Source organism: Triticum aestivum, chromosome 4D (assembly GCF_018294505.1).
Source record: "Triticum aestivum cultivar Chinese Spring chromosome 4D, IWGSC CS RefSeq v2.1, whole genome shotgun sequence".
Classification (NCBI taxonomy): Eukaryota; Viridiplantae; Streptophyta; class Magnoliopsida; order Poales; family Poaceae; genus Triticum; species Triticum aestivum.
Genome location: NC_057805.1, coordinates 461,685,538 through 461,712,734, shown reverse-complemented (window position 1 = coordinate 461,712,734; position 27,197 = coordinate 461,685,538). Strand labels below are relative to the sequence as shown.

Below are 27,197 nucleotides of genomic sequence, written 5' to 3'. Positions count from 1 at the left end.
TAATAAGTGTTTACTAACCTCCTTTTGAGATGTTACCTTTGTAGTGAAGTTGTTTTTGTTATAACTTTAGCCTATGTTGGGTAGTTGCCTTGCTTATATATGGATGTGCTGCAAACTTTGTTTTAGATTAGGACATGTTCGTGCTATTAGTACTAAACTTAATGGAAGTGGTTACCTTTCGTGGTCTCATGACTCAATATCTTCTATTAGAAGTGAATGTTTCATCCTTCTTTTATTTTGTTATCCTATTTGAATAATTACGCTAAACCATGATTACTACTTGCTTGACCACATCGTTGGGACCGGCACCCTCGCGCCAAGGCGCGTTGCCGATCTAGTCGAGTATGTATGACAGTATGACACTTGGTCCAGATAGCTTGGTATAGTAACTAATGGGTCGCGGTCTAGGATTATTTATATTTCCTGCTTAGGTGATCCTTGGTCTTGTTTGATAGGTTTGGATGAGAAGAGATATTCTTAACTTGATCTTTTACCGAGTGTTGCTGACAAGAACTTGACCTATTCTCATGTGTTGTGCGTGCTAAGTGAAGATAGTAATATGACCGTTTGACCGATGAGCTTGATTATCTGATTTACAAGCAATTCCCTTTCTACGTTTCATGATGTGTGATGTATTAAACTTTCCTTGACATGCATGTGTTGTGCTTCAGATAGATGCACACGACAGTGACAAGTTATTGCCAAACTTTGGCCCAAGAGTGGCAAGACACCAAGGAGAGAAGTACCACCGATTGAAAGCAAGATTTGGAAGCACTATGTAAAAAGCAAGACTAGCCTGACATGCTACTTGTGTGATCTGTATGTTGGCCAAGTGCTTTCTACTCTCTCCGATCCAAAAAAAAGTGTCGTGGCTTCAACCAGGATACTTTTTTTTGGATCAGAGGGGGTAATTGATATGCCTGGTTTGTAATTGGGTTGGCTATTGAACTACTGTTGGCGAGTGCTTGTGCTTGGTTTGTTGGCTGCCGAAGTGTTGGATATTGAACTAGCTTTAAAATTGATCATGATTCATGTCCTTTTCTCCTTGTTTATCATCCTTGATCCATATAGATTTATATAATCGGTGATGATTTTTCGTGTATGCTAGACTTGGCTTCTTTAGCTTTGAAAAACAACAGGTTTTATTTGATATTTGCCATGTATGTAGAGAGATTTAAATGCCAAGTGTAGCTGATCTCATTTGTAAGGGGACATTTTTTCTAGATGATCTTGACTGTGATCCAGAATGAGGTGTGGATCATCTTGGAGAAGCGAGGCAACGATCAGTAGATGTGGGATGAGATCCAACCGTTGATTAGTTATTTTGATAGAGGGAGTAGTCAGTGTATGCTGAGGGGAGCTTACTCCTGGCTAGCTTGTTAATTATGTGAGGAAGCATATGTCATCCATGTCACTTCCCTAATTCATCCATTTCTGACCTATGCATATGAACAGCTTGCTGCCATTTCGTTCAAAGTAGCCAAAATGTCAAAAGAAAGAACGAACTGGCTGACTGCTCAGACAAACAACAGCAAAAAGAGAACGGAAGGAGAAAAAAGGGTTCAAATACAGTACTACTGTTGTGATTTTGCCAAAAACACATGTGCATTTTTTGGGTGTTTGCCGAAAATAACCAAAAAAAAAGTTTCCATCAGTTCATAACCTTTGCATTCTCAAAATGTAACTAAAAGAAATAAAAACACATTCTATCTTTTCCAGGCAGGTTCTGCATATGTGAGTTACTTTCTGTACGACGCCAGCTTGCCTAAATCCCATACGTCAAGATGACCAACTTATAATTTTCGCAAAAAAAAAGATGACCAACTTATAAGGGGTCCTTCCATAGACTTCAAAATGCTACAACCACGTAGAGAGGGGGAAGTTGTGCTATGGACACAAACCTATATAGCGTGTGCACTCGTGAATATATGCGTGACTTAGACTTAGGCCGCTTGGCGCTGCGTCACCGCCCCTTTTGTCTTTTTAAAACTTTTTTCACAACCACTTCATGGTAATCAAGATTTCTTATGAAGTTTTGGAGAGGTCATATAATTGTAGATTCCTTACAATGTTGTTATGGATGAACTTATCTATTCAACTTATATTCGCATGATAGCAATTTATATCCGAATGTTGTTACGAATGTTGCTTCTGGGCCTATTGATGTCGACTAAGTGAAAACTCTACAATGGTATACATTGTTAGGATAGGACATAAGATGAATTGGAACTATTGTGTATCCCTCTAGGTTGTGACGGTTACATGACGAATATCATCCAACACAAATATTCATCGTTGATCCAATGCCTACACACGAACCTCACGCACTGAAACATCTACCATGCAAAAAATAATAATTCGGAATGTTTTGATTTTTTTTCTATTATTTGTTTCGATTTTACTGTTCATGGCGGGTTTAGATGAGCTCGGGAGTCAAATCGCCCCTCTCCAAGAATAATCATATTATATATGATACATAAGAGTTATATATGTGCATTTTTTTCCAGTTTTACGAAGAAAAACTATATTTCAAAATAGACTTAACTCAAGTAACAAAACTATTCCAATTTGAATGGTACCTAAGTTTTTTTTAGGAAATCCATAGGAAATAATTGCAGTAAATGCAAGATGGGACATCTTGGATATGTTGGGACATCTTGGATACGGTCTTGAAGGAGTTTGAGCAAGATTTCCAAATTGAGACATATGGATAGAGCTCCTAATTAAAACGACAAGACTGATGATCCAATCGATAGCGTTAAAATGGGCACACCACGTGGTTTCAATGCAGTTGGTTGCTAGAGACGTACCACCTAAAAATAGTAATGCACGGTGTGATGTCTGTTTGGTATTAGGCTCGGACTATCGGCACCCATTCATCAGGTGAATAGGAGTAGTGACAATGTTTCTAAGATAATGGCTTCAGACTACCTGATGTATTACTCCCTTCGTCCGGAAATACTTGTCATCAAAATGGATAGAAAGAGATGCGTCTAGAACTAAAATACGTCTAAATACAACCTTTTTTATCCATTTTGATGACAAGTATTTCCGGCCGGAGGGAGTACTTTTTAAGGTTTTTTATAATAATTAATAAAATAGCTGCATGTCCAGATGAAGAGGTCGGGGATCATCCTCCTTTTCTAAAAAAAGGACTTCATCAAACATTTTTGTTGTAGGTAGTAACTCTCTGTCCGAGCATTAATGTTTTCGGGTCATCTATGTTGTTTACGTTTACGATGATGTCTGCGGATTTCTGTTATGACAGCTAGGGCGTTTGTGTTCCACTCAACGTCCCAACCAACAGAACTACAGTGCTTAATTTCCCTCAAAGTAACAAACACGTGCATAACAGCGAGAGCTCTTTGTATCGTATCTACATACATGGAGAAGACCATCAAGTTCAGATGGTCAGATGAAATTACAATAAAAGAATAGACACTGCGCGTATAGAAAGGATATAGAGTTGGTCATATAATTACGGTTACATGCTAACTACATTCTATGCTGGAGTCTTTACTGTCGGCATAAGAGGGTTAACACTAGTAGAAAAAGAGGCTTCCATACGCCCCCATTAGTCCCCAAAATAATCGAACCGCGACCAAAGGGGTCTTTAGTCGCGGTTCGGGAGGAGACCCGCGACCAACTATCTGGGCCCAGCGCGCTCGGTCGACAGCTGGCGGACGGGAGGGGCTTTAGTCCCGGTTGGCCTGGCCAACCGGGACTAAAGGTCCTCAGGCTGGCCCGAAGGCCTTTAGTCGCGGTTGGCCAGACCAACCGGGACTAAAGGTTAGTCCTTTAGTCGTGGTTGGCCAGACCAACCGGGACTAAAGGTTAGTCCTTTAGTCGCGGTTGGCCAGACCAACCGGGACTAAAGGTTAGTCCTTTAGTCGCGGTTGGCCAGACCAACCGGTACTAAAGGGCCCATCATACTCTACCCCCCCCCCCCCCCAGTGGACCGCCTTTTCAGTTTTAGAAAAACCAAAAGAAAATGATGGAAATGTCAAAAAAATAAAATAAAATAAGTTTCTCATGTGATATGTGGTCTAGTTGTTGGGAAAATTAACAAATATGAATTTCGACTTTATTTGCAAAATCTCTCTGGAAATTCTTAAAATGGGCATAACTTTTGCATACGAACTCGGATGAAAAAGTTTTTTATATGAAAAATCATCTACTCGAAAAGTTACATCCGAATTTCATCGGGGGAACCCCATTAAACATTTTCAAAATCCTCAAAAACCTAACAGAAAAAAGATACGGGGCTTTTAAGATCTGGAGAGGCAAAAAATTCAAAAAAATTCAAATTGTGGTCAAACTGTGGTCAAACAATGGTCAAACTAATTATTCTAGAATATTAGTGTTACTAAATAATTATTTCAGATTTTTTTAAATTTTGGTCAAATCTGGTCAAACAGTGGTCAAACAATGGTCAAACTAATTATTCCAGAAATATTAGTGTTACTAAATAATTATTGTTTTTTAAAACAATAGTTTCAAACTCAAACAGTGAAATGTGTCACTTCATGCTCAAGCTAAATTCCTGAGGGTTAATAGAATTGACATCCTACTATTGTCAGGAAAACAACAAGTGCATACTTGGAAACGAGGGAGAATAGAACCCGGAAGTTAAGCGTGCTCAGGCTGGAGTAGTGAGAGGATGGGTGACCGTCCGGGAAGTTAGATGATTTGGAATGATGAGGGGTGATTAGAGATTAGAGGATAAAAAAAATTCGCAAAAAAACCAGGTTTAAACCTGCGGAGGAGGCCTTTAGTCCAGGTTAGCCACGAGAACCGGGACTAAAGCCTTTAGTCGCGGTTCGTAAGAGGCGCGACTAAAGGGGGGGTCTTTAGTCGCGCATATTTAGTCTCGGTTGCACAGCCGGGACTAAAGGCCTTTGCGAACCGGGACTAAAGGCCTTTTTTCTACCAGTGTAACCAGACTAACATAATTTCTCACCATATGTCATTGGTTTAAATAATGGGCTACGACAACCTAGGCTTGGCGCTGAATTAACGCTATAGCGTGCTAAATTAACGCTAAATTATACATGACGCGTGTAGTGCGAGGTCCGTCCAAACGCTATAGCGACCGTGTAGCATTGAAATAGCGCACTATTTAAAACTATGCCATATGTTTTGGCGGTAGTGGGACAAACGGGTTACCAATAAGGGATGGGTTACTGTTTCCATATTCTTCTATTATATGAGTTCAAATTGGTCCTTAATTTCAATTTGAGAATTTAAAACTACAAAGCCAACTAAACAACAAGAATACTCATATTATATGATACATAATTAAGGGTTATATACGTACCAACATTTTATTTTATTTTTCAGTTTTATAAAGAAAGCTATATTTCAAAATAAATTTAACTCAAATAACAAAACAATTCCAATTTGAATGGTACCTCAGATTTTTATTTTGAAGGATCCCCTTAGAAATAATCACAGTAAATGCAAGATGGGACATCTTGGATACGGTCCTTCAAGGGTTTGAGCAAGATTTCCAAATGGGGACTTATGGATAGATCTCCTAATTAAAACAACAAGACATATGACCCCATCGATAGCGTCAAAATGGGCACACCACGTGTTTTCAATGCAGTTGATTGCTAGTAGAGATGTACTACCTAAAAATAATAAATGCATGGTGTACATATATATATATTGGTGCTCTGGCTCAAGCAGTTAACAAATACACAACACCGCCTTCAGAGATATACAACGCAATGGCAGCTCAAGCCCCGACTATGGCAGTCCCTACGGACGCCCAGCTGATTCAGGCGCAGGCTGGCCTATGGCGCCATAGCCTGTGCCACCTCACAGCCATAGCACTCAGGTGCGCCGTCCAGCTCGGTATCCCTACTGCGATTCACCGACTCGGCGGCACAAGTTGCCTGATCTTGTCACTGCACTGTCCCTCCCACCATCTAAGACGCCATACCTTGGCCGTGTCTTGCGGTTGTTGCCCACATCAGGCGCCTTAGCGTCCCCTGAGGAGGGGATCTACTCCCTCGTCCCGCTATCATACCTCCTGGTGGATGGTGTATTCATTGATGGTGAGGCCAGCCAGAAGGCCATTGTGCTTGCCACGACCTCAAGACATTACATAGAGGTGACCTTGGGGCTAGCTGACTGGTTCAAGAAGGACATTGCACCACCGCCATCACCATTTGAAGATGTGCATGGTGCCACACTCTTCGAGGAGAGTATGGCGCTCCTCGACCCAGAGTCAGACAAGGTGTTCCATGAAGCTTTGGCTGCCCATGACCATTTGGGGATCGGCACCATATTACGGGAATGCCATGACTTATTCAAGGGGGTGCAGTCACTCACCGACTGTTTTGGTGGTGATGGAACGACGGCTAGGGCTATTTTCAAGGCCTTCCCGCATATCAAGTGCAATGTGTTGGACCTTCCGAGGGTGATCGAGAAAGTCCCAAGTGATGGTATAGTTAACTATGTCGCTAGTGACCTATTCCATACCATTCCACCTGCTCAAGCTGTGATGCTTAAGGTATGAAGTGTTGTCTTTGTAAACTTTTCCAAAACAATTTTCCAAAACAAATGCAGGAAGAATGTGTACCTGGGCCATCGTCAATTTCTTCCGACCAACCATCAATGTCGAAAGAAAGGCAAGCATTTCAAAGGCGAGGCAGATCACCGGAAGAAGCCCGCCATGCATACCGGTGATCACGTACTTGTTGGGGAACGTAGCAATAATTCAAAATTTTCCTACGTGACACCAAGATCAATCTAGGAGATGCTAGCAACGAGAGAGAGGAGTGCATCTACATACCCTTGTAGATCGCGAGCGAAAGCGTTCAAGAGAACGGGGTTGATGGAGTCGTACTCGTCGTGATCCAAATCACCGATGATCCTAGCGCCGAACAGACGGCACCTCCGCGTTCAACACACGTACGGAGCAGCAACGTCTCCTCCTTCTTGATCCAGCAAGGGGGGAGGAGAGGTTGATGGAGATCCAGCAGCACGACGGCGTGGTGGTGGAAGTAGCGGGATTCCAACAGGGCTTCGCCAAGCGCTGCGGGAGGAGGGAGATGTGTCACGGGAGGGAGAGGGAGGTGCCAGGGCTTGGGTTATGGCTGCCCTCCCTCCCCCCACTATATATAGGGCCAAGGGAGAGGGGGGCGCAGCCTTGGCCCTTCCTCCAAGGAAGGGTGTGGCCAGGGAGGAGTCCATCCTCCCCAAGGCACCTAGGAGGTGCCTTCCCCCTTTAGGACTCTCCCTTTCCCTTATCTCTTGGCGCATGGGCCTCTTGGGGCTGGTGCCCTTGGCCCATATAGGCCAAGGCGCACACCCCTACAGCCCATGTGCCCCCCCGGGGCAGGTGGACCCCTCTGGTGGACCCCCGGACCCCTTTCGGCACTCCCGGTACAATACCGATAATGCACGAAACTTTTCCGGCGACCAAAATAAGACTTCCCATATATAAATCTTTACCTCCGGACCATTCCGGAACTCCTCGTGACGTCCGGGATCTCATCCGGGACTCCGAACAACTTTCGGGTTACCGCATACTAATATCTCTATAACCCTAGCGTCACCGAACCTTAAGTGTGTAGACCCTACGGGTTCGGGAGACACGCAGACATGACCGAGACGACTCTCCGGTCAATAACCAACAGCGGGATCTGGATACCCATGTTGGCTCCCACATGCTCCTCGATGATCTCATCGGATGAACCACGATGTCGAAGATTCAATCAATCCCGTATACAATTCCCTTTGTCTATCGGTATGTTACTTGCCCGAGATTCGATCGTCGGTATCCCAATACCTTGTTCAATCTCGTTACCGGCAAGTCACTTTACTCGTACCATAATGCATGATCCCGTGACTAACTCCTTAGTCACATTGAGCTCATTATGATGATGCATTACCGAGTGGGCCCAGAGATACCTCTCCGTCATACGGAGTGACAAATCCCAGTCTCGATTCGTGCCAACCCAACAGACACTTTCGGAGATACCTGTAATGCACCTTTATAGCCACCCAGTTACGTTGTGACGTTTGGTACACCCAAAGCATTCCTACGGTATCCGGGAGTTGCACAATCTCATGGTCTAAGGAAATGATACTTGACATTAGAAAAGCTCTTAGCAAACGAACTACACGATCTTGTGCTATGCTTAGGATTGGGCCTTGTCCATCACATCATTCTCCTAATGATGTGATCCCGTTATCAATGACATCCAATGTCCATGGTCAGGAAACCATAACCATCTATTGATCAACGAGCTAGTCAACTAGAGGCTTACTAGGGACATGTTGTGGTCTATGTATTCACACATGTATTACGGTTTCCAGTTAATACAATTATAGCATGAACAATAGACAATTATCATGAACAAGGAAATAAAATAATAACCATTTTATTATTGCCTCTAGGGCATATTTCCAACAGTACTTGCTATGGTCAATGATTTACACGTAATCTTTGGAAAGGGTCCCGGCGGACTAGCTGTTCCGAATGACGCTGAGGGACACGAACTCATGTGGAAGAAGAAATCTATATTTTGGGGCCTACCCTACTGGAAAGACCTAGAGGTCCGCTCTTCAATCGACGTGATGCACGTGACGAAGAACCTTTGCGTGAACCTGCTAGGCTTCTTGGGCGTGTATGGGAAGACAAAAGATACACCTGAGGCACGGGAGGACCTGCAACGTTTGCACGAAAAAGACGGCATGCCTCCGAAGCAGTATGAAGGTCCTGCCAGCTACGCTCTTACGAAAGAAGAGAAAGAAATCTTCTTTGAATGCCTGCTCAGTATGAAGGTCCCGAGTGGCTTCTCGTCGAATATAAAGGGAATAATAAATATGCCAGAGAAAAAGTTCCAGAACCTAAAGTCTCATGACTGCCACGTGATTATGACGCAACTGCTTCCGGTTGCATTGAGGGGGCTTCTACCGGAAAACGTCCGATTAGCCATTGTGAAGCTATGTGCATTCCTCAATGCAATCTCTCAGAAGGTGATCGATCCAGAAATCATACCAAGGCTAAGGAGTGATGTGGCGCAATGTGTTGTCAGTTTCGAGCTGGTGTTCCCACCATCCTTCTTCAATATCATGACGCACGTTCTAGTTCATCTAGTCGACGAGATTGTCATTCTGGGGCCCGTATTTCTACACAATATGTTCCCCTTTGAGAGGTTCATGGGAGTCCTAAAGAAATATGTCCGTAACCGCGCTAGGCCAGAAGGAAGCATCTCCATGGGCCATCAAACAGAGGATGTCATTGGGTTTTGTGTTGACTTCATTCCTGGCATTAAGAAGATAGGTCTCCCTAAATCGCGGTATGAGGGGAGACTGACTGGAAAAGGCACGCTAGGAGCGGACTCAATAATATGCAGGGACGGGCATTCTTGGTCTCAAGCACACTACACGGTTCTACAGAACTCTACCTTGGTGACCCCGTATGTCGATGAACACAAGAATAGTCTGCGCTCCAAACACCCGAAGCAGTGTGACGACTGGATTACATGTGAACACATCAGGACTTTCAGCAGTTGGTTGGAAACACGTCTCAGAGGTGACACCACTGTTTGTGATGAGTTGTACTCGTTGTCTAGGGGACCATCTTCGACTGTATTGACTTACAAATGATACGAGATAAATGGGAATACATTTTACACGATCGCCCAAGATCAAAAGAGCACCAACCAAAACAGCGGTGTCCGCTTTGATGCAGCAACCGAGAGGGGAAAGGACACATATTATGTTTACATAATGGACATATGGGAACTTGACTACGGACATGATTTTAAGGTCCCTTTGTTTAAGTGCAAATGGGTCAATCTGTCAGGAGGTGGGGTACAGGTAGACCCACAGTACGGAATGACAACAGTGGATCTAAACAATCTTGGGTACACTAACGAACCATTCGTCCTAGCCAATGATGTGGCACAGGTTATCTATGTGAAGGACATGTCTACCAGACCGAGAAAAAGAAAAGATAAGGAAGCGAATACATCATACGGTGAGCCAAAGCGCCACATAGTTCTTTCAGGAAAAAGGGACATTGTGGGAGTGGAGGGCAAGACAGACATGTCTGAAGATTATGAAAAGTTTCATGAAATTCCTCCCTTCAAAGTCAAGGCTGACCCAAGCATCCTGATAAACGATGAAGATTATCCATGGTTACGGCGCAATAAGCAAATGACACAAGCGAAGAAAAAGTGAATACTTTCTCCCGCAACTATTATGATGATACCATGCCAACTTTGTAACAGACGAGTATGATACCATTGTCCGTTTTGTACACGAAGTGCATCCAGTTTTTGCCGTAACCTCTCAACTTTCTTGCACATGCTATGTGGATGAAATGATGATAACATGCCAACTTTCAACCTTTTCAGAGTTCATTTGAAATGCTTTTCAATTTCAGGGTCTTATAGCTCAAAATAATCAATAAATGCATGAAAAATAACAAATGAAGTCAGAAAGGGTTGAAAATTAATGATGTGGCTTTGAATGGTGCATTTTGAACACACAAAAAGTCTGAAAATAATCAGTAAATGCATGAAAAATGGTGCATGAAAAATAACAGATAAAATAAATAAGTAATTAGAAACAAAATAATATAAACTTTAATAAAATATATAAGTAGAAACAAAATAAAATAAACTTTAATAACATAAATAAAATTTATGAAACTAAAATTATCAAAGTATTTTCTGTTCAAAACATTATAAGCAACCTCTAGTATTATTGAAACTAAAATTATATAAAATTGATGCAACTAAAATTATCAAAGTATTTTCTGTTCAAAATCATTGAAAGCAAAAATAATTTTCATAAAGAACTTTTTTTGTTAGAAACTTTAATAGCAAAAATAATTATCATAAAGTAAAATAAATAAGTAATTAGAAACAAAATAAAATAATATAAATAAGTTTTTTGTTGTAAGTAGAAACAAAACAAAATAAATAAAGCAAAAAAGAAAACAAAAAACAGGCAAAAAATAAAATTTATGCCACCTACTAGGCCACCACGGCCTGAATACGACTAGAAACCCATCCATGGGCCAGGATTCAGGCCCACAGAAGGCCCAGTAGGCCCACACGCATGTACAGAGAGGTTAGGCCCGTAAGCCTGCTTTAGAGAGGAGCTCGACAGCTCAGGCGCACCGCACCTTATAAACAGGTGCGGCTCTCTCTCAGCTAGCGAGGTGGGACTAAACTCCCACCATCACGCCGTTGTGCAAGGCTTTCCGTCCCGGTTGGTGGCACCAACCGGGACTAAAGGGTGCCTTTGGTCCCGGTTAGTGGCACCAACCGGGACCAATGCCCCCCTTTAGTGCCGGTTGGTGCCACCAACCGGGACTAAAGGTAGCATTGGTCCCGGTTGGTGCCACCAACCGGTACCAATGCTCTTTGTATATAAGCAAACACTTAGCAGTTTTGACCAAATCCATCACTTCTTCACCCCCCGACGCCCCTGCTCCTCCTCGCCGTCGCCGCCCGACGCCCCTGCTTCACGTTGCCGCCGCCGCCACCGATGTCGTCAGGCTGCTCGACGTCGCCGTCGCCGCCGCCACCGACGCCGTCAGGCTGCTCAACGTCGCCGCCGCTTTCGCCCTCTGCCCCGACGCCCCTGCTCCTCCGAGTCGCCGTCGCCGCCCTCTGCCGTCGCCGTCGCCCCTGCTCCACCGTGCCTCGCCGCCCCCTGTGAGCACGAGCCTGCTCCCGCGCCCCTCCCCTATCCCGCGCCCCTGCGCCCCGCCCCGCCGGCGCCGGCGCCGGCCCCTCCGTCGTGCCCCTCCGCCCCTGCGCGGTGCACTTAGATGTTTTTACATGTTTTTTAGATTATTTTAGTTTATGTTTAGTTTAGTTTTAAGATTAGGAAAATTTCAGATGTGTAGTAATATTTATTTAGATGTGTAGTTAATTTAGATGTTGTAATTTGTTCATAAAAATTGTGCACTTTTGTATAGAAACTTTATTTTTTTCATATGTACGAAAATGTAGAGTGAAAACGAAAACAAACATATAAGAAAAAACAAAGGAAAACATGAAGAAAGAAAAGAAAACCGCCGGCCACCACCGCATTTTCATAAAGTGTTTCCACCGAGTCCACGTCGCACCGATCGAGCACCCCCCGTCGTCGCCATCGCCAGACGCCCCCGCTGTGAGCCGCCGCGCCGGTCCGGCTCTGTTTTTATTTTGTATTAGATTAGTTTTTTGTTCATATATATAAAATGTATATTTGTATGTATGTGGTTATATGTAAGTTCAGAGCATGTTTTTTATTAGATTAATTTCTTATTAGATTTATTACATTAATTTTTTTGTTCACAACATGTTTTTGTTCGTATATGTATTTTTTTGTTCATATGTGTATTAATGTTTTTGTTGTATATATGTAATTTTTTTCAATGTATATATGTATGTGGTAGCTATATATGCATGATGAGGGGGGTGGGGTCGATATACCCCCTCCCCGATAATTTCAACATGAGGGGAGGTCGATACCCCCTCCCCGATAACATTTTTTAGAAAAGTTTTATATATCTAGCTAGGAAGAAAGGAAGAAGGAATGAACTAAGAAGAGGATTAAGAAGAAAAATAAGAGGAGAAGAAGAAGGAATAGAGGAGAAGAAGAAAAAATAGACTTCTCCTTTTTTTCTTCTTCTCCACTTTTTTGATCTTCAACTTCCTCTTCTTAATTTTTATCGGGAACTCCATTCCAAAATAATTTCGACATGATGGGCGGTCGATATATATACCCCCTCTCGACTGTGATAACTTATACCACGGGAGCACCCCCCCCCCCGGCCCTCTCGCTCGACCAAAACTCTCGAGGACACCCAAACCCTAGGAAAAAACGATGTCGGTCTCCTACCCCCTCCCGCCGCGCCCCTACCCTTGAAGCGTTGCCGAGGCCACCCAAACCCGGAATAAGCTAGGTCTACGTTTGCACTAATATATCCACCTGCTGTCATGTTTGTGTAATAATTGCCATGTTGTAATATTTGCAGAAACAATGAAGCACAGACGAGACGAGGAAGCAGAAGAGGTGTTGGGGGACATAATCTTAGCCGGAGGTGATATCTTGTCGTATCTTAACAACAATGATGGTCTGAAAGAACAGGGTGAAGAAGCAGGCTACGGTGATTGAAGAGTGGAGGAGGAAAGACATGATTATGATGGCTCCGGTGACCCAATGCTGGTGCAAGAAGGAGCCCGTGGTGACGGCTCCGGGGACCGAACAGAGTCCGGCCAGATAAATATATTAGTTAAGCCTGTGCTGACTAGCTAATTGATGCATTCATTGTTTTGGTATGTACACATATTAATTAACTCTCGTCTTTCTTCTTTTTTCTAGCCCTCCGGATCGAGCACAACTTCGGTAAAGAGACGAGGCCCGAAGAGAAAGTTGCGCTCGGATGAAAGGTTTGAGATCACAGCAATCGCGCGCGACGGCCAACCGATTGAACCCATCCGGACAAAGGAAGCATTTGCGGCTCAGTGCGGGGTTCTTGTTAGGGACAAGATCCCGATCAGCATCCACCAATGGTAAAAGCCTAACAAGGAAGACCCTGAGGTGTCTTATGTCAATGATATGCAGAAAGATGATCTTTGGACTGAGCTGAAGGCAAATTTCATCCTACCGCCAGAGGAGGATCCGGATAAGCTAGTTAAAGAGCAATTAATCAAGTCTCATGCTCTTAAGAAGATGGCAGACCTATTCAGGAGGTGGAAGAATGAGCTGAAAACGTTTGTCGACAAAGAAGAGACACCAGAATTCATCAGCCGGTATGAGAAGATCAGAGATCACTGGCCCGCATTTGTGGCTCACAAGACATCGGAAAAGAGTAAGAAGATGTCAGCGACAAACAAGAAGAATGCTGCGAAGAAGAAGCTTCACCATCGCACGGGGTCAGGTGGCTACCTCAAAGCCCGGCCTAAGTGGGCCAAGGCTGAGAATGATCTGCTTGATAAAGGGATCGAACCAGAGACAATGAACTGGCCAGACCGTTGCCGGACTTGGTTCTTCGGGGCTGGCGGAAAATTGGACCCTGTATCAGGGAGGTGCGTTTGGACGGACGAGCTTTTGAGAATACCAGTCAAGAGGCTTCAGCACTATATCGATGCAGCGCAGCAAGGGACGTTCGTTCCAGACAGAGAGAACGACGAGCTCACAATGGCCCTCGGGAATCCTGAGCACCCTGGATGGACACGAGGCACGCCAGGCTCCGTTCCGTGGAAGGCTGGTTTTCCGGACGCAGGCGGTTACAAAAGCCAGGAGAGGAGGAAAAAAGTGGAGCAGACCCAAATTCAGAAGCTGCACGAAAGGGTTCAAGCGCTAGAGGAACGAGACGGCAATCGACATGCCGAAACTACCCCTGAAGCTACCCCGCCATCTCAGCGGAGAAGCAGCGTGGCTTCCACCGAGCTGCTTCAGCAGGAGCATGTCTTGAAGGCTCCTGCTAGCTACCCCGTGGATGCTATCACGGAGTCTCAACATTGCCACCTTATGACGCAATGACAGAACTTCAAAGTCAAGGCGGCTGTTGGCTCTGTTTTACCTCCTGAACCCGGCGCAACCTACCACTGCCGGCCGATTCCAGAAGGATATGCTAGGGTGATGGTGGATGAAATAACGGAGGGATTTGAGGACCTCAGGATTGACCACCCTACCGGTGAAGGGGAGACTCGGCTGGGTTCTGCTCTGAAGACTCCATGCCTATGGCGGAAGGAGCTCATCAACCTTCCGAACTGGACGCCTCCGGCGAGTAAGGGCACTCCGCCTCCTCCTCCGGCGAGTGATCAAGGCACTCAGCCTCCTTCTCCGGTGTGTGGCGGCACTCCGCCTCCTCCTCCTCCGGCGAGTGATCAGGGCACTCAGCCTCCTTCTCCGGCGCGTGGCGGCACTCCGCCTCCTTCTCCGCCTGCGCCGGCGTGCCAGAGCAGCCAGCCTCCTCCTTCTCCGCCTCGTCAGCAAGGGCGGAAGAGACCCGCCGCCGCTCCGGCTGCTCTGGTGCGTCATAGTCCTTCTCCTCCGCCTCGTAAGCAAGGAAAGAAGACAGTCGCAGCCGCTCCGTCTGCTCTGCCGGCGTCTAGCAGTACAGCCAGAGGCGGGAGGCAATACAGATTCGGTCCTTCTCTGAAGACTCCAGAGAAGTTACCATACGAGAGGACCGAGGAGGAAACCAGGAAGATCGTGCGAGCCGAAGTGACGAACTTCTTTGAAGGGGTGAAAGCAAATAAACATCCACCTCCGGAGGAGAAGGTAGATCCGGTGAAAGCGAAGCGCACTCTGGCTGCCCTGACAAAACCACCAAAGTCTCCGCCGAAAGGAAACTATGAGCGCATTATTGCAAAGACATTTGCCGAAGCGGAGCGGTCGGGAAGTAGTGTCAGTGATCAAAGGTTAAAAGAACGACGAGCTGGGAAAAAAATTGCCCAGCTCGGCGAACAAGCGAACCAATCGTGCCCCCCGCTCAAGGTGTCTAGCGACATCGTCGCTAATGATCCAAGGATGGTGCCCGGTTATAGCAATCTTGGAGATTACCTGCCCGACGATGTACATTATGATATCTTGGAGGTGGAAGAACACAAATACCATTACGGGAAGCCTCTCGTCAAAGATGAAAGATCTCAAACAATGATGATGCAAAGATTACATGATTGGTACATGAAAACCTGCAGAGAGTCTGGGGGGAGGAATACTTTGACGCTAAGAGTTAAACCGGAGCATGACCTCGTTGGAATTGAACTGTTGAATGTTTCATTTGAGGAGTTCTTCCAGTTTTTCAATCAAAAGGCCCTCGATAAATCAACGATCACTTGCTACTGTCTGTAAGTAGTACTACTTCTGTCATTAAGTCTCTCTATATAGGTCAGCTCTTTCATTGCATGTATTTATAATTATCCTCACTATATTATGCAGATTGAAGATCGCCGAATTGAAGAAAAGACAAATCGGTGAGATTGGGTTCATTAACACAAATCTCATAGATGCAACTGAGGTTAAATATCATGCCGAAAATACCGAGGCCAACTTGCTACGATCGTTGGTAATAAATGAAAACAAAGATATAATACTCTTTCCTTACAACTTCAAGTGAGTGTTACTGTCTTGTGCATATTCGGTTTCCCTTATTAGTCCAGATTATAGTAATGTAATTGATGACTTATGCATGCGTGCGCAGCTTTCACTATATTCTCCTAGAGATTAAGCTTGAGCAGGGAGTAGTAACCGTCTTAGACTCGAGACGAAAAGATCCCCAGGACTATGCGGACATGACTCAAATGCTCGAGAAGTAAGTTAAATCGATCATTATCCACCATATCAGCAACTTTGTTCATTTCCTGATATCAAGTAATTGTTTTCTTTGTCTGGCAGGGTTTGGAGAAAATTCACCAAAAAAGCTCCGGGACTGCCAAGAAGCTGCAATTTAAACACCCGAAAGTAAGTACTATAGTAGCATGTTCCGCGCATCTCCTAGTGATTCAAGCGCTAGTTTCATCAATACCATTTAGCATGCTTGCTTATCAGTTTGATTGACCTCTATTTCTTGTAAAGTGGTTGTGGCAGGAACCCGGGAATAATTACTGTGGATACTACGTTTGCGAGTCCATCCGCTACACGACCTGTGGGCGGGGCTACTCTGACGAACAATATGAAGTGCGTAAGCAATAATATTCACAATTTTATTTTATTACCATCATTTGTGTTGAGTTTCATTTATTCATATATATATGTATTGACCCCCTTCTTCAAATTAGATCTTTCGGAAGCGAGATGAACTCCTAGCACTAGATCGTATGCGAGCAATTCAAGAGGAATTGGCGGCATTCTTCCTTGACCACGTGATCGCTGAAAACAGAGAATACTATGTGGACCCTGTGTTCTTACAATTTAATTAGGAGATTATATTGTAAGAGATAATTATTGTATATATGTAGCCGGTAGTGTCGGATAGATATACGAGAAATTGTTGTTCGGCCAATCTCTCGGAGAAGGAGAGGTGGTCGATATCACTTCTCTCTGTATGCATATGTTCATGACGATCTTCTGTTTCCTTCATTTGATTACTAGCTAGCGTGTCTAGTCCTCTTCATACGTATATAGTACGTAGCGTCGACCAAGCACGGAGATAAGAGAGGACACTTCTCTCTATTAATTAGCTAGCTAACACAATATATGAAACACCTAAATTAACCCCCCAAAACCCCCAAACCCCCCCCCCCTTTAAAAAAAACAAAAACCCCAGCCCCTGAAATGCTGACGCGTGGATGCCTATTGGTCCCGGTTAGTGCCACCAACCGGGACCAAAGGCCCTCCTGCCTGGGCTCGCCGCACCAGCCACGTGGAGGCCCATCTGTCCCGGTTCGTGTAAGAACCGGGACTAAAGGGTTAGGGCATTAGTAACGACCCTTTAGTCCCGGTTCAAAAACCGGGACAAAAGGCCCTTACCAACCGGGACAATAGGCCCTTTTTCTACTAGTGGATGCAGATTGTGGTCTGCATCAACGACATCTGAAAGATGGTACGTGTGCTGAGTTCGTGGTTAATGGACGGTATGTATGGTTTTCTCCTTCGGCATCTTAGTCGTGGTGGGGTGCCAGATCTGGAGTCCGATGGCGTGTCCGGGGTGTTGCCCAGGTTTGATTCGTTCAACGGTAACGGCTTCATCTTTGGTGAGCCACCTTGGGGGTCCGTAAAGTTGCATATTAGCGATGGAGCCGCGTCAAGCTTGAGTGAGGAGGTGACCCGACATTTTTTTCTTTGGTAGCTGCTGCGGTGGTACCGGAGGCAGGTGACAGGCGTTGGTGTCAAGCTGAGCGACATTCTGCTATCTTTTCAGTTTTGTCGGTCTTTATGTGACTTGCAATTTAATTTTTATGATATGAAAGAGACATGTATTATCATGTAAAAAAATCTCATTAGTTGATGACGATATATTTCCATTTTCTAGGAAAGGAATGGTAATTATGTATGTGCAGTAAAAAGTAGTGTCGTGGCGATAGCCATCGTTAATTATAAAGCCATCGAACAACAGTATGGAGATGGACTATGGCGTCACTTTGGTACCATATACTCCCTTTGTTTCAGAATATAAGATGTATTGATTTTCGTGCAAGTTAATTATTTACATTTTTATCAAAATTATAGAATAAAATAATAAAACCTGTGATACCTAATAGATAAAATATGAAACTAGTTTTCATGATGGATCGAATGATATAAATTTCATATTGTGGATATTGATATATTTTTCTAAAAGTCAGTAAAACATGCACTCGTTTGACTTTTGAAAAAAGCAAATACATCTTACATAAAGGAATGGAGGTAGTATGTAAGAAAAAAAATTACATGCAACCATATGCAGTGTCCACCCGCAAAATAAGTAAATAATAATATGCAGTGTCGCTACTGTTTTGCTAAATGATAAGATGCTATTGTTCCTCGTTAAAAAAGAAGAAGATAAGATGCTATTATTATAAACCAGCGATGGTACTTAAACCTTTTCCCACATTAATGGTGTGCCTAGCTTTAGCCGTAAGTGCCGAGGATTAATTTATTTTCTTAATTCATGTGGCTAAAGCTGGCAGACCATCTACGTATTGTACACAATCTGTTATTTGAGGTCTAGATTAGTCCGTTACTTTATCTCATTCTTTGTTCACTCTCGCGTCATCTTCACACATACCTAAATTATTCCCCTTCCTCCTTCAAAACTTGATAAGCAACGTATTGTCGGAACAATTTTTTGCCTTACTTTATAAATAAAGCTAAAATGTCCAAACCGATACAAGGTGATGAGAAAATTCTTTTACAAAGCAAGTTAAAATAAAATCGACATCAGAGAGAGGAGCGAAGAAGCCACAAACTCAAAGCCAAGCAAGAAAACACGAGAAGTCACACCCAACAATAAGTACCCCAGACCATAGACTAGGAATGACAAATGCGCCTCCTTGAGAAACCACTAAACTGTTACGCGCCGCGCACAACCAAGCAACCACCTGAGAGTGCCGCCACGCCCTCTAGATTCGAATCGTGGAGCGCCGACCTGCATGCGGATAGTGAGGACTGAGAACGCTAAAAATTATTATGTTTTAAAGGTAGGAGACCAACAAGATCGCCCCATGCCAGAATTGAAGAAACTTCACTTCAGGATCCATGCCCGAAGATGCCGGCATATTGCAACCTGATGTTACCTGAGCTCCACATTACCCCAAGAGGATAACAATGCAGCGTTCTGCCACTGGGTAGGCTGCAAAGAAGGACTGGGGTTTTCATCCGGAGCCCTGGCACGAGGAGGGGAACCATGACGACACCTTCAAGAGAGACTCAACACCCACAAGCATTGCCGACAGCGCCGTACCGCGGAGCTTTCACTCGGAGTCACAAGAGGTACCAAGGTCACAAACCCAACCCAAGGGAAGGACCACTGCTGCTGGAACAAGACTCCATAACAAGACCACAGAGTCGCCACCACAAAAGCACCGACAACACTGGGATCACCCTCCACCCCACTCCTCACCATCCACACAACCAAGGAGAGATGCCACCACCATTGCAACGCTGCTCACCGTAGAGCTAACCGCTCAGCCTCACCTACCGGGGCTGTCGCCGGGCATCCAAGACCGACTCTGCACTAACAACAAGACACCAGGCCGTCGGAAAAGGCACCTTGGCATGGACAACGCTAGCACGGGACCGTCGTGTTGCAACACAACATTGGTCAGGATCGAACATCACCAATGTCGGCCCACGATTAGAGGAATACCTAGCCCAAGACCTAGATCGCACCTGGATCCAACCTCCACAGTAAAATCTCGCCAAGGATGGGGATCACCGACGGCAGGCAACACCACGTCCCGGGCTACCTTCCCACAACGCAACGCCGAGGCACCACCGTCACATGTCGCGCAGCCGAGGTAGTAGGCCTGCACTGACCCAATCTAGCCCTCCGGATCCGGCCAAGAGCGAACCCCCTGAGGCACGCCGCCTCCCAACCTGATATTCCCCACTAGCACCTGAGACGCCAAGCTCTAGAGCCTCGCACGCCGACAACTGAACACCGCCGTCCAGCAGGACCAATCTCGCCGACATATCACAATCTCTGTCGTTTACTGACGCTACAATAGCAAGTTGAAGATTTATAAGCCAGATAAATCATGGCGATTTGAGTATCATGGTTCGGATTTTTTTTTTCTTTTCTTTTAAGAAAATACAGAAATAGCTAACCATGGTATGCATAAGTTACAACTTATCTACGTGATAAACCGCAGTTTGCATCTGTGCTAAATATAGTTAGATTCCCAACTACGTCCACGAGAAACACCACTCAATCCTAATTGGTGTTATTCTGTCACCACATGTTTTTGTTTCGTCAACAAAGGCATTGAGGTGCAGACATAACATTAATGGTTCCCTGATGTTTGCCGTGGATCTCGTTTCTAACATGGTCATATGTGGCCATTGTTTGCAATTTTGGAATTGGCTAATAAATGATCTGTTGAATTTGAATCTACATTGCATTGTTAAATTCTTCCTTTAAACGGACAGCCGGTTTGGGTGGCAGTACACAAAAAGATTTGGTTAAAGATCTGATGTCTCTTCACGAAGCTTTTGCCATACGCTAAGTGTGGATGTAACCAAAGTTGTTGGATTAGTTCATACAAAAAATATATTTATTTATGCTACAAATATCCTTCCAAAATCGAATATTCATTTCTGAGCCCAGACTCATGTGCACATAGTCAAGAAAAAATTCATAAAAAATAAAAAATCCAATTTTTTTATGCTAGATAATTTTGTGCATGAGGTGCGCTCTAAATTTCTGATCATTTGGACATATGAGTAGCTTTTAGAAAAAAAAACAAATTGGGTCAGAATAATAAATGAACAGTAAACTTTTTTACAAACCCCAAATTTATCTTTTTTTGCTGAGAGCTACTCAGATGTCCAAATGATCTGATATTTGGACCCCACCTCCTGCATCAAACTATCTACCATGCAAAAAATTGATTTTTTTGGAATTTTTCTAGTATTTGTTTTGATTTTTTTCTTCATCGTGGGTGCATATGAGCCTGGGCACCGAATCTCTGCTCTCTTCCAAAATAATGTTTTGTGCAGTGTAACCAAAATATCAGAGGGGCGACTAATGTTTCAGTACCACAGAACGATCAGATCTGAAGAAGGATTCGAAGCTGACAAGGCTCCAATTATAAGAACCTCGTAAGAAGAGTGATCGATGTGTGTTGCCTGTCCTTTTTTTATACATAAAAGGAATATAATTCTATAAATCTATCTACCTAAGTGACAATCAATAGGGACGCGCTCTAACTAGACCAGTCCAATAATGCACATGTCCCGAAGTCTTAATTTAGATTCCGTTAGCTGGAAAGAAGAAGCGGCCAAATTTTCATGTGGAACACGAGAAGGTGAAATAGTGATGCTATCGACGGGACCATCATGTTGTGTTTCTTGCATCTTTCTGTACCTGAGTCCGCATGTTTGGCGTGCAAACTACTGGACACAAAAAATCGTCAAAGTTTTACCATGCTTTCATCCCGCGAAAGCATCCGACCAACAGCTACAGCCGGCCGGATGGATAGGAAAATACGAGCATAGAGCGGATTGGCTTGAGAATATCTTGTCGGTGTCAAAGCTGTAGAAGCAATAGAGCTATCATGGAATAGCGAGGAGTGGTTGCTCGATCGACGACATGCAAGTAATGCTCAAGCTTTTCTTAGAAGTAATGCTCGAGCTTAATTCTGCACCGTCCATGTTGGTACGGGAGTCAATCATGACGTCTGCGGCACAGTATAGATAGCAGTACTAGCTGCAGGTAGACGATCTTAGTGCTCGAGCTTAATTCTGTACATGTTGGTACAGGAGACAATCACGGGGATTTGCGACACAGTATGGTTAGCAAGTGGCGGGGGCAGCTAGCAGCCATTAAAACCACTGATCTAAAGAAAACAGCTGCGGCATGTTGGCCTGTCTCCGCCTCTCTGAACTAAGGAACCCATTTCTAAGTTTCAACAAACTATGAAAAAATTATGCGTGCTTTTCTAGGGTTCGAATAGGCATGTCATTCTGATCCTATGCTATTCCTTTCTGCGTTTTTACAATCCAATGAATCAAAATATTTATATTTGTTTATCAAAGTTTATAAGGTTAAGTACCTTACTTTTATAGAGGCACTTTCATTGAATTTTCCACCATATGCCCACATGGATGAAGTTTCTTCAACTTGAACATAAGTATGGATTTTGCTAACAATAGAAGAACTGACCCATGTACCCAGACTCCATACTAGTGTTTTGCGGGAGATAGCATCAGTTTTGTGGTCAGTCATATCAGCAAAAGCTGACATGAATACTGGTTGGGAGATGCATGAAGGATACATAAGATCGAATCAACGAAAAAACAACTGAAATTTGAGGTTGTAAGAGCATCTTCAACTTGATTGGACTATTTTGATCCCTGACATATCTGCGGTCGTGTCCGTGGATAGGAGAAGCTCGACCCCTATTTGTGTGCCCCCACAATCACCACCTCATATCCAAATCCTCAAATTCATACAAGCCAATGCAATGTAGATCAGCACAACGTTGACAAATAAACACATAGTAGTTCATCATACAACTGGACATGGCAAGTTCGAATGATAGCTATTTCACAAAAAGGTCCACCTCAACATGCAATCATGCATGGAGCAAAGATCACCACGACATGCAATCTTGCATGAAAAAATGTTTTCTATTTGATTTCATAAGTATCTCACAACTATACAGTATCAAATGCAATAAAGCATATGTATTTTCCATTTTAATTCTCATGTTAGTAACTTAAATATTCATGTTCCATACAACCAAATCTCAATAAAATATATTACAAGCAATTCCTGTAGCAATGCTTGGGCTATCACCTAGTTCTTTTATTTTTCAAAATATCGTTGTAGGGACCTCGGGATCTTCCCTGCCGCATTCCTTTCAAAATAAAGTAAAACTAAAGCAGATTGTGACCAAGAAAAGGACATGATCAAGAAAATTAGTCTGTTACTAACGGAATTCCTTTTACCATCGTGCAAATCGTGTTAATTATGCAGCTTCCCTTCAAGCAGATAGAGCCTTGAGTGACATCTGTTCCCTTTCCATATATATCAACTTCGAGTACACAACAACCAAACCTCAAAGCTTCACCATAATTTCCTATGGCTTACTCCATTCTCCTCGGGGCAGTACTTGCGTTGCTTGTAGCTGCAGTTGTCCAACTCCTTTACAAAAACTTCTACAGGCTCTACTACTCAGCCTATAAGCTGCCTCCTGGTAATCTCGGCGTGCCGGCTATCGGCAGTACTTTCTCTCTCCTCCGCGCCTGTCGCAGCAACACCGACGACCAATGGTTCAGAGACCGGATCAAGAAATACGGCCCGGTCTCTACCATGTCGTTGTTTGGATCGCCGACGGTGCTACTGGCCGGGCCGGCGGCGAACCACTTCATATTCGGCAACGACAGACTCATCTTGACGCAGACACGCGCGCTGAGAGCCCTCGTTGGGCGGTCGGTACTGGCACTCACGGGCAGCGAACTGAAGCTGGTCCGCAGCGCCCTGCAGGGTTACTTGAAGCCAGAAATGGTGAGGAGATACGTCTGCAAGATAGACCATGAGGTCAGGAGCCACATCGAGCTAAACTGGGTCGGTCGTGACTCTGTAACGGTATGGACAAAAGCTTACTGCTCGAGTATATCTTTCATTCACATACAGAAATTATAGGTTCATATCCTCAAAAATATACTCCTCAACGGAAGTGGTACTAACAAGAAGAAACCTATATGAAGTACTCCCTCCGTCCGGGTTTATTAAGGCCCCTTTCATTTTGAGACAAAGTTTGACCATGAATTTAACTAACAAAATATAAACTATATGTCACGAAAACTATACCATAGAAAACCTCTTTCAAATACAAATCCAACAATATACTTTGGGTAGCATATGCTTTATATATTTTTAGTTAAATACATGGTCAAACTTAGACCCAAAATACAAAAGGGCCTAATAAACCCGGACGAAGGTAGTACAGTACATATTTTGCTCACCTTATTTGGTCCATTTTCCCGAGCTGATTCGAACCCCCCTAAATAACAATGTAACACATACTGTATTTAGGAGACAATGTCATATACTCATATAGGTGGCTCAGTCTACATTATCGTAGAATACACTGTTTTTGTTGCACACTGTTCACTAATAGAGTATTCTTCTCTGAGCTTCCAAAAAAATAATCTTCTCTGGCATTACAAAGAGGAAGGGATGTATTTTTCTCCTTAGGTTATTTATTCTTCTCTGGAGTAGATATTTTTCTGGAAGTAGAAATGCCAGGGAAGTAGCAATGGCATTGGAAAGTAGACAAAAAAAAGTAATCTAAACCCTGGCCGGTAACCATTTATTATGGACAAGAACTGAGAAGAGTAAAAGCAAGCACTCGATAACTGGTCGTGTATTCCAGCAACAACGAAAATGATGAAAATACCCATAAATTAGGAGTATTTATTCGTGCATTTATCAATTTATATTGTTTCAAATTGCATGACGATATATTTGGTAATTTATAGATGAAGCATACTAGCTCCTTAAGAGATGACGAAGGGATTTTTCTACTTGTGTAAAAGGCTAGAGGGTCAATATGATACTATATCGAGGGGCACCATAAAATAATTTTATATCTCACAAGGTGATGCAATACACTTCTATAATTTTGATATTCACAAGAAAATTTTTAACAAATAAATGCGACAAGATTTTTGTAAAAGTTAAAATACAGCATTCTAGAAATGTCGTAATGGATTTAAGAAAAGCTAAAGAGCGAATTTGAAATGAGTAGTTGATGATTTTACAGGTCCTGCCAACGGTGAGGAGACTTTCGCTTGCTATCATATGTTCGGTTGTCTTGGGCCAAGAGTCAGCTACCATCAAAAAAGGACTGTGCACTGATTTTGTTACTCTTGGGAAGGCTATATTATCATTTCCGGTGAATATACCATTCACCCGGTTCAACAAAGGTATGGCTGCAAGTGCCAAGATACGAAAGGCTATCACAAATATTGCCCACAAGAGGGAAGAGTCACTGTTGCAGGAAGCAAATGCCACTTCCGATAATGACTTCATCAGCTACATGCTCATTCTTCGTTCTCAAGGTGCCCACTCCCTCACTTTGGAAGACATTGTGGACAACGCGATGGGCCTCATCGTTGGGGCACACGAGACGACTTCTGCTCTTATCACCTTCATGATCCGGTACCTCTCTAGTGAGCCAGATATCCTTGACAAAGTTACTAGAGGTCTGTATATTATTATGCTGCTTTGCTTCCATATTTGATTCAAACGATGGTAATTTCTTCTACACCATGGAAATTAATGTAATCTTTATGCCTTTTGATCTTCTGCAGAGCAAGATGAGATTGCACAGAATAAAAACCCAGAAGATGCTCTAACTTGGGATCATGTTGCAAAGATGAAATATATGTGGAAAGTGGCAATGGAGACACTAAGAACAATTCCTCCAGTTTTTGGGAGCTTCCGAACAACTACCAAAGATATTGAATACCAGGGTTACCATATCCCAAAAGGCTGGAAAGTAAGTACATGTACGATTCCATAATAAATGATTTATTTAATACGTCCCGAGAACTCTATCACAGACAAGTAACATAAGAACATGCAGGTCTTCACAGCGCAAAGTGTCACACATATGGATTCACAATTCTTTCATGAGCCTAACAAATTCAATCCTTCTCGGTTTGAGAAATCCGCACCTCCGTACTGCTACATGCCATTTGGAGGGGGTCCAAGAATGTGCCCTGGTAATGTGTTCGCAAGGGTAGAAACTATGGTGGCCATGCACTATCTAGTAAGGCAGTTCAGGTGGAAAATAACCTGTGAAAAGGAAACCTACAAGAGGGATCCAAAGCCGACGCCCGTTCTTGGACTTCCAATTAAACTCAAGTTGAGACCCCTTGCCAAAAATGTCCAAGCCAACACTATGGATACTGAAACAGGTTAAACCCATGACGAGCAAAATTATGATGATACATGCATAGTCTAGGTTATGAAGACTAGAGTAAGAATTCACAATGTAAATATGTGCTTCTCATAAAAGGCACGCTATTCCATGTGTGGGCTTGTGAGATACTCTTCTAGTTACAATATTTTACAATGTAAAGATGTGTCTCCTACTTATGAGCTATATATTTCATTCCCCCACATAGAAATTGCAATCGATAAAATAGCATTCCTTGCACAAGATGCAATGGTAATTCTACTAGTTACATGATCCACATGATGTGGGATCAAATCCTTGTTGATTTGTCTTCTATGAGATTATTATTTAAAATTTTACTCTCTTCCATGTGGGACCTAGTCGATGATAAAATTTTGAAAAAATCTAGCTGGATGGAAGGGTCGGATTAGCAACTAGTGGATTGCATAGGAGTGCTCTTTCCATTGAACTGCGCTAAGCACTGCACAAAATAAGTTGGGCCTGGCAAAGAAGATCATCCATGGACCCGTAGAGGCGTGTGCTTGAATGTGCCGGCCCCGAATGCCTTGATACCGAGGAAGCTATGAAGACTAGTATACTTTATCATGATGATCATAATAAAAAAACTTGTGGAAAATTACTATGCATTTCAATTATTTTAACTCAAGAATTTTTAGTGATCCAAAGATAAGAAGATGTACATGGTACTCTCTATAAGGGTTAAACTCCATTATACTTCAAAACTCTTTATCTTTTCTCATCCTACGCACTCCATGGCGAATATGGATTAATCTTGGGATGCAGATATATAAAAAATGTATCTATTTATTTCAAATTTAATTATGTATTGTTATTTTCCATGTTATCTAATGGATTCTTATCATTTTGGGGACTAACCAACTAATAAATGTTGAAAGCAAAATTCTATTTGTGGTGTTATTATTTACAAGTCCTATTGTTGGTACCAACTGTCCAAGTACATGATTTTTTAGCTAGCAATTATTTTCCCTTAAATAGATGCCTTGAGGTTACCAATCTGCGAGAGGAAATCACAATGAATCTTGTCCCTTGAATATCACTTAAATAAAAAAAATTACGCCACCCTCTCCCCAACTACTTAGTGTGGTTGTCATTGAGAGTAGGCTGCATAGTTATAAATAACGAATTAGT

The 27,197-nt window shown here is 43.3% G+C and overlaps 2 protein-coding genes across 2 annotated transcripts; both read left to right on the top strand.

Moving 5' to 3' along the window:
- Window positions 1-5,732: 5,732 nt before the first annotated feature.
- LOC123100322 (flavonoid O-methyltransferase-like protein Os11g0303600) lies at window positions 5,733-6,696 on the top strand. Its single transcript, XM_044522265.1, has 3 exons — window positions 5,733-5,859; window positions 5,982-6,520; window positions 6,577-6,696. The coding sequence occupies exons 1-3, from the start codon at window positions 5,733-5,735 to the stop codon at window positions 6,694-6,696; spliced, it is 786 nt and encodes a 261-aa protein (XP_044378200.1).
- Window positions 6,697-23,165: 16,469 nt separating this feature from the next.
- Window positions 23,166-26,309, top strand: LOC123100321 (cytochrome P450 716A1). The gene is made up of 4 exons (XM_044522264.1): window positions 23,166-23,707; window positions 24,888-25,329; window positions 25,438-25,625; window positions 25,713-26,309. The coding sequence occupies exons 1-4, from the start codon at window positions 23,201-23,203 to the stop codon at window positions 26,049-26,051; spliced, it is 1,476 nt and encodes a 491-aa protein (XP_044378199.1). The 5' UTR covers window positions 23,166-23,200; the 3' UTR covers window positions 26,052-26,309.
- The last annotated feature ends 888 nt before the right edge of the window (window positions 26,310-27,197 follow it).